The sequence below is a fragment of the Gobio gobio genome (assembly GCF_949357685.1).
Source record: "Gobio gobio genome assembly, chromosome: 21".
Taxonomy (NCBI): Eukaryota; Metazoa; Chordata; class Actinopteri; order Cypriniformes; family Gobionidae; genus Gobio; species Gobio gobio.
Window position 1 is genome coordinate 40,920,495 of NC_137117.1, and position 8,485 is coordinate 40,928,979.

Here is an 8,485-nt window from a genome sequence, read left to right on the forward strand (position 1 = left end):
CACTATACTCCGCTATACACTGCCATAATCCGTTACGCTCCGTTATACTCCACTATACTCCGCTATACTCCGCCATAATCCGTTACGCTCCGTTATGCTCCACTATACTCCGCTATACTCCACCATAATCCGTTACGCTCTGTTATACTCCACTATACTCCGCTATACTCCGCCATAATCCGTTATACTCCACTATACTCCACCATAATCCGTTACGCTCTGTTATACTCCACTATACTCCGCTATACTCCGCCATAATCCGTTATACTCCACTATACTCCACCATAATCCGTTACGCTCTGTTATACTCCACTATACTCCGCTATACTCCGCCATAATCCGTTACGCTCCGTTATGCTCCACTATACTCCACCATAATCCGTTACGCTCTGTTATACTCCACTATACTCCGCTATACTCCGCCATAATCCGTTATACTCCACTATACTCCACCATAATCCGTTACGCTCCGTTATACTCCACTATACTCCGCCATAATCCGTTACGCTCCGTTATACTCCGCTATACTCCACCATAATCCGTTACGATCTGTTATACTCCACTATACTCCGCTATACTCCGCCATAATCCGTTACGCTCTGTTATACTCCACTATACTCCGCTATACTCCGCCATAATCCGTTACGCTCCGTTATACTCCACTATACTCCGCTATACTCCACCATAATCCGTTACGCTCTGTTATACTCCACTATACTCGGCTATACTCCACCATAATCCGTTACGCTCCGTTATACTCCACTATACTCCGCCATAATCCGTTACGCTCCGTTATACTCCACTATACTCCGCTATACTCCGCCATAATCCGTTACGCTCTGATATACTCCACTATACTCCGCTATACTCCGCCATAATCCGTTACGCTCCGTTATACTCCACTATACTCGGCTATACTCCGCCATAATCCGTTACGCTCTGTTATACTCCACTATACTCCGCTATACTCCGCCATAATCCGTTACGCTCCGTTATACTCCACTATACTCCGCTATACTCCACCATAATCCGTTACGCTCTGTTATACTCCACTATACTCGGCTATACTCCACCATAATCCGTTACGCTCCGTTATACTCCACTATACTCCGCCATAATCCGTTACGCTCCGTTATACTCCACTATACTCCGCTATACTCCGCCATAATCCGTTACGCTCTGATATACTCCACTATACTCCGCTATACTCCGCCATAATCCGTTACGCTCCGTTATACTCCACTATACTCCGCTATACTCCGCCATAATCCGTTATGCTCTGTTATACTTTACTATACTCCGCTATACTCCACCATAATCCGTTACGCTCCGTTATACTCCACTATTACTCCACCATAATCCGTTACGCTCCGTTATACTCCACTATACTCCGCTATACTCCGCCATAATCCGCTACGCTCCGTTATAATCCACTATACTCCGCCATAATCCCTTACGCTCCGTTATACTCCACTATACTCCGCTATACTCCGCTATAATCCGTTACGCTCCGTTATACTCCACTATACGCCGCCATAATCCCTTACGCTCCGTTATACTCCGCTATACTCCACTATTACTCCACTATACTCCGCCATAATCCGTTATGCTCCGTTATACTCCACTATACTCCGCTATACTCCGCCATAATCCGTTACGCTCCGTTATACTCCGCTATACTCCACCATAATCGGTTACGCTCCGTTATACTCCGCTATACTCCGCTATACTCCACCATAATCGGTTACGCTCCGTTATACTCCACTATACTCCACTATACTCAGTTATACTCCACTATACTCAGTTATACTCCACTATTACTCCACTATACTCAGCTATACTCCACCATAATCGGTTACGCTCCGTTATACTCCACTATACTCAGTTATACTAGGGATGCACCGAAATGAAAATTCCTGGCCGAAACCGAAAACCGAAAAAGAGGAAACCAAGGCCGAAAGCCGAAAACCGAAACACCGAAAGAAATTATGCCAATTATTAGTACCATTGCATTTATGGCTATGACTGTGTACTAACTTTACTAAAATCAAGGCATTGCAATTGCATAAATTAATATTAAAGTTTCAAAGAATAAATAAATTACAAATTATGCCAATATTTATTTAGCACATTGCAACAATGCACAGTATAAAATAAAATTAAAACTAAAATGTTTAACTTGACCCCACTCATTTGTACATTAAATAATAATGTACAGGCCTACAGAAAGGTTATAAAATTAAATGTTCTCTCATAAAAACAAAGTGCATTTAGGTCTAGTGCATTTAAAGGGTAACTAAACCCCTGCTCAGAGCTTAACTCCACCCACTGGCAATTTTCAAAAAATGCTGGAAAAGTGGGCAGAGCCCGGCGGACACAGAGGGGACGAACCGAGGGCGGGGCTGAGCGGAGGGCGTGCACCTGAGACCCGCAGGGACGGGTTGATTGACAGCTGTCAGACTCGCGAGTCGCAAAGATGGAGAATGACTGGAGTGACGCCAGTAGCTTTGCAACAGAGCGGTCATTTCTCCTACCTTCACCTGAAGTGGAGGAGGGTGGATTGTCTGTAGACATAAACCCGGAGCCTTATCAATGCGAGCCGCTGCTCAAACTGCGTTAACTCCCGATGCCGACGATGCTAGTGAAGCAGCCGCGCAAGAGAACTGACCTAATCTATCTGCGTCCGCGGCAACCGCTTGCGTGTCAGGGTTTGAAAGCGCGTCTCATGTATGAAAATTATCTGTACACATGACGGGCGGCAATAAAATCGCAAGAAAAGCCTGACGTGTACTGACAACTTCATTATTTAACCGTATTTTCTTCAATACAATGTTAAAGCATGTGTCAAGTGAGTTTCATTCATAATGTTTCTACTTTATGTAATATGACAGTTCATACTGGAGTGAAGCCGTTCTCATCGTGTGATTGGGGAAAACATTTCTGAGGGCGTGGTGAGCTCGTGCTAGGGGCGCGGATTGTGAGCCGTTGGAGGTACCATCCTACGTCACGATGTACCACAACGTCCAATAGGAAAATTCAACTGCAGTAGCCACCGTTCAACCTTAAGAGGGCAGCACTTTGGCGGTTTTACACCATATTTTATAGAATTAAAACACTTTATACTCAAATGTCAAAACATTTACTCGAATCAATGAACAGCATTAATAAAGCCCCAGTATTACAGATCATTAACTAAAAAAAGTTGGTTTAGGGTTTAGTTACCCTTTAAAAATGTTCTCTGTAGGACTACAAGAAAGTGCATTCAGAACAAGTGCAACTGCTTAAAGATACAACTATTTTCTCTGTAGGCCTTCAACATAATAGTGTATCAAAACAAAGACTGCCATAGCCCATATGTTAACTGTAGAATAGGGGTGTAACGGTGCACAAAACTGACGGTTCAGTACAACAGTTTTACAAAATGGCTTTTTATTTATTTTTATTGGTTTACTGAAAAAAAAAGTATCTGTCCTTAAATGAATTAAATTATAACTAAAAGTTTATTGAATATATTGCTCTAAACTATATAGGGAGCCCTTACTTGCATATTAATATTAAAGGTTAACAACAGAGCCAAAACTATTAGCATAAATTCAGTTGCTATGTATTTTTAGGTCTAATAATCAACACTCAAGTAACATAGTACACAAACATGTAAACTTCACATAAGGCAGTTTTTGCAATAACTTCTAAATCTAATTATAAAATAGTTTTTTATCCAATTCGTTGTTGAAATATAATCATTTATACACAGTGTCTGTCATTTTCATGACAGGTTTATTTAAACATACATGAAATAATCAATATATCATTAACAGGTTAAGTAGAATATAACGAATATAACGGCTAATATAGGTCATATATTTAGTGAAAGAGTTGATTTCTCTAGTGAACTAACAGATGTGGACACTGAGGTGCCTGAGGTAAATGTGATGCTACATGACTGTTTAGTTTACAGCAGTTATATAGAGGTCTTTCTGCCGTTGAAACACTGATTGAGCGATTACACCATATATGATACGTGACAGTAAGTTGTAATGTATCCTCAACACACCTTAGATGTTCATTCATGTTTATTCTTAAGGAAGAGATGATCGGTCGCGCTCACAGATGATCGCGTTCACGCGCGTGCGCCGCCGCCAGATTGAAGTGTGTTCCGCGCTTAAAACATGCCCACTGTTAAAGATTGCGTTCGGTTTCACAGTGAAGTCTGGTCCTCTTCTCATCGAGGACATGAGCTCTCGCTGTCAGCGCTTGTGCATAGAGCAGATGTAGGTCTTTCTCAGATATACTGAAATACGTCTACACCGCGGATATGTTGCTTCAGACAAGCACGTGCAGGTCGCGGTTTCTGTTTGCGTCATCACAACATTTCGGCCGTGTTGTTTCGGTGATAAAAGTCTTTCGGCCGAAAACCGAAAATGTACTTTTGGGACATTTTCGGCCGAAAATTTTCGGTGGCCGAATATTCGGTGCATCCCTAAGTTATACTCCACTATTCTCCACTATTACTCCACTATACTCAGTTATACTCCACTATTACTCCACTATACTCAGCTATACTCCACCATAATCGGTTACGCTCCGTTATACTCCACTATACTCAGTTATACTCCACTATTCTCCACTATTACTCCACTATACTCAGTTATACTCCACTATACTCAGTTATACTCCACTATTCTCCACTATTACTCCACTATACTCAGTTATACTCCACTATTACTCCACTATACTCAGTTATACTCCACTATACTCAGTTATACTCCACTATTACTCCACTATACTCAGTTATACTCCACTATACTCAGCTATACTCCACCATAATCGGTTACGCTCCGTTATCCTCCACTATACTCAGTTATACTCCACTATTACTCCACTATACTCAGTTATACTCCACTATACTCCACTATACTCCACCATAATCGGTTACGCTCCGTTATCCTCCACTATACTCAGTTATACTCCACTATTCTCCACTATTACTCCACTATACTCAGTTATACTCCACTATTACTCCACTATACTCAGTTATACTCCACTATTCTCAGTTATACTCCACTATTCTCCACTATTCTCAGTTATACTCCACTATTCTCAGTTATACTCCACTATTCTCCACTATTACTCCACTATACTCAGTTATACTCCACTATTACTCCACTATTACTCCGTTATACTCCACTATTCTCAGTTATACTCCACTATTCTCCACTATTCTCAGTTATACTCCACTATTCTCCACTATTACTCCGTTATACTCCACTCTTCTCCACTATTACTCCACTATTCTCCACTATACTCTGTTTTACTCCACTATTCTCCGCTATACTCTATTATACTCTACACAGCCTCTCAAACCAGTTCCCCAAAGGCTCAATCAACAAACAAGACCAGATCTTAAATCTGACACGCAAATGGCTTTTCAACAGTGTGTTTAGGCCTCTAAAGTTGTCTCACAGTTTTCTTAAAGCATTGTAAAGCAAATGCGTTTAGAACAAGACTATAAAAACAAACAACCCTGCACGCTTGCATCTGTCAAACACATCCGAGCATACGCCAAAAACAGACACAGCAAACCTGCATGAGAATCAGTTATCTTTGGTCCCCCAGTATTTGGTTAGTTACACACCTGACTGTGCAGAATGACCTTTAAGAGCAGGGTTCATGTTCAACACCCGCACAAAACCACCACCACCAAACGACAAGCAGTTATTGAGTGAGTGAGTGTGTGTGTTAGTGAAGAGGAGCCGCTTCTTCCACGTTAGTCATGAGAAAAGAGGGAAAAACACCGACACCAGTTAAGAGACACCCGTGAGAAATGAGCTCGTCCTCCACTCATACCTGCTTTGGGTCTCAACGAGGACCCCGCGATCCGCTGCTTCATCTCGGACGAGAGCACGCGACCTTTCTGCATCCACTCCTGCATCTTGTTGACGGTGACTCCGGGATGTTTGGGCGCCGTGGCATCGCCGCAGGACGGGCGCGCGGCCGGCGTCGGGGGGGCTTCCGTAGGGTTCACGGCATGAGCGGAAACCGGAGGCGCTACCGCAAGCTCCCCGCCCGACGTGTACTTGACCCGGCTATCGCTCGCTGACCGCTGGAGCGCAGGTTTGCGCTCGGCTTTGGGGATATTCTGCAAGCTTCTGCTTTGCGAACAACCACAGACGAACGCGTGCTGACCGCTGGACAAACACGCATCGCTCCCGGTGCGTTTGTCGCTGGACCGCGAGCTAACACTATCGTGACTCGAACTACTAGCCTTGTCTTCGACCTGACCGTCGAAACTGATGTTGTGCATTGTGTTCAGAAGCAAATAATATGCCTCTTTTAACTGGGACTTAAGTCTGTCCGTCTCTTGCGCGCTAGACGCCGATATTTGCTCGACTACATTTCTGCCGTTCTGCGCGTAAAAGGGCAGAATTTGGTTATCATAATAATCGTCGTCCTCGCTGTCGACGGAGTGGTGCCGAGGGGCCCCGTCTCTCAGCCCGGGGGCCACTGTTATTTCCAGATCAGTGGGGAAAAAGGTCGGACTTTGTAACACAGGCATCCTAAAATCTCCATGATACTCCAGTGAACTCTCGATAACCCGAATTAAATCGCGTTCCTGCTCTATGTAATCAAACACGCTGGGGTTTGGGCTCCTGAAGTCGCCCGTAATGATTTCCCCGGCCTTTGGCTCAAGTAATGTAACATTTGTCTCTTTATTCTTTTGATCTTGACCATCTGCTGGTTTTAAAATCTCTCTTTGGGGGTTTAAATCGCAGCCGCCGAAGCCTATCGAGTCCCCGACTGTGTGGAAGCGCTTCGGCTGGGTCCGTCCGCTTTGATCGGAGACCGCAGCGGGACCCCCGGGCCCTGAACCCCCGCTCCGGAGCGCGTCCGCCCGGCCGCCCATCCCGTCCTCACCCCTCATCTCATGCGATACATAATCTCTGTCTGACTGCGTTTGAAAAACTTTTTCTTTACCTTCTCTTGCCCGGTTCGCGTCTTTCCCTTTGGGTTTCTTGCCCCTGAGTTTGGCTAGAATTGTCCTCCGCAGAGGATCAGCCATCGGTACCGATCCGATCCTCCAGCGTTAGTTCCGTTCAGCGGCGCTGCGGAGCCGAAGTAACCGTGTGAGAAGCGCTTCTGTGCGGGTAGGAGCCTCCGACACACCGCGGTCAGAGCGCAGCTCCATGATCCACTGGAATCAAATCACACACGCACACACTCTCTCTCTCTCTCTCTCTCTCTCTCTCTCTCTCTCTCTCTCTCTCTCTCTCTCTCTCTCTCTCTCTCTCTCTCTCTCTCTCTCTCTCTCTCTCTCTCTAAATAGTTCAGATAGTTTCTGTGGGGGTTAAAGGTTTAGAGGCGGAGCTCAAACAAACTCCACATGCAGCCCAGATCTCTCGACTAGCCGCTAACGAGGCTATTCTGTACCGCGACACTTGTATTTAGGCTGGTGTGGAGGATTACATCTAAAGTATTTTATCGGCATGATTGTGTCACACAAAACAAGTCATGACAAGACAAATATATAGCAGTAGTTGTATAGATAACGTGAAATATTACTATAATTATATGTTGCATATGTTACAATGTACAACATATATTTGATCATATTGGATCAAAATATCAATTATTTGGATCAATTATTTGATTATATTGGAACACACACTATTTAAAACACACACAAAAAAAAGTTGACACACACACACAAAAACATACACACACACACACACACACACACACACACACACAAATGCACACACACTCACTCACACTCCACACACACACTCACTCAAACGCACACAAACACACACTCACTCACACTCACACTCACACATACACACATGTTTGTTTTTGTGAAATGTGAGGACATTCCATTGGCGTAATGGTTTTTATACTGTATAAAACCGTATTTTCTATCCCCTTACACTGTCCCTAAACCTACCCATCACACACACACACACACACACACACACACACACACACACACACACACACACACACACACACACACACACACACACACACACACACACACACACACACACACACACACACACACACACACACACACACACTGTCCCTAAACCTAGCCCATCACAGGAGACTGTGCAGTTCACTTTCTGTGAAAAAAAATTTGTTCTGTATGATTTATAAGCATTTTGAAAGTGAGGACATGGGGAACGTCCTCATATTTCACCCTCTTTTTGTAATACCCATGTCATTATACCACATTTGTGTCCTGATATTTCACAAAAACATGCCCCACACTCTCACACACACACACACACACACACACACACGCACACACTCACATGCACACACAAACACACGCATACACAAACACACACACACTATCACTCACACACAAACACACACGCGCGTGCGCACACACACACACTCACAACAAACACACCCACAGTCACATGCACACACAAACACACAAACACACACACACTATCACTCACACACAAACACACACGCGCGC

At 44.1% G+C, this 8,485-nt stretch overlaps 1 protein-coding gene across 2 annotated transcripts in view; it reads right to left on the reverse strand.

The window, feature by feature from the left end:
• syde2 (synapse defective 1, Rho GTPase, homolog 2 (C. elegans)) overlaps positions 1 to 7,175 on the reverse strand; it is a 60,556-nt gene extending 53,381 nt beyond the window's left edge. Inside the window, exon 1 of one of the 2 annotated variants that reach the window (XM_079802743.1) lies at positions 6,976 to 7,175. In XM_079802743.1, the coding sequence (XP_079658869.1) occupies positions 6,976 to 7,060 (85 nt within the window). In that variant the 5' untranslated portion in view covers positions 7,061 to 7,175. Of the gene's footprint in view, positions 1 to 5,847 lie in introns of both variants that reach the window. The other variant, XM_079802742.1, reaches the window with a different exon arrangement.
• Between the last annotated feature and the right edge of the window lie 1,310 nt (positions 7,176 to 8,485).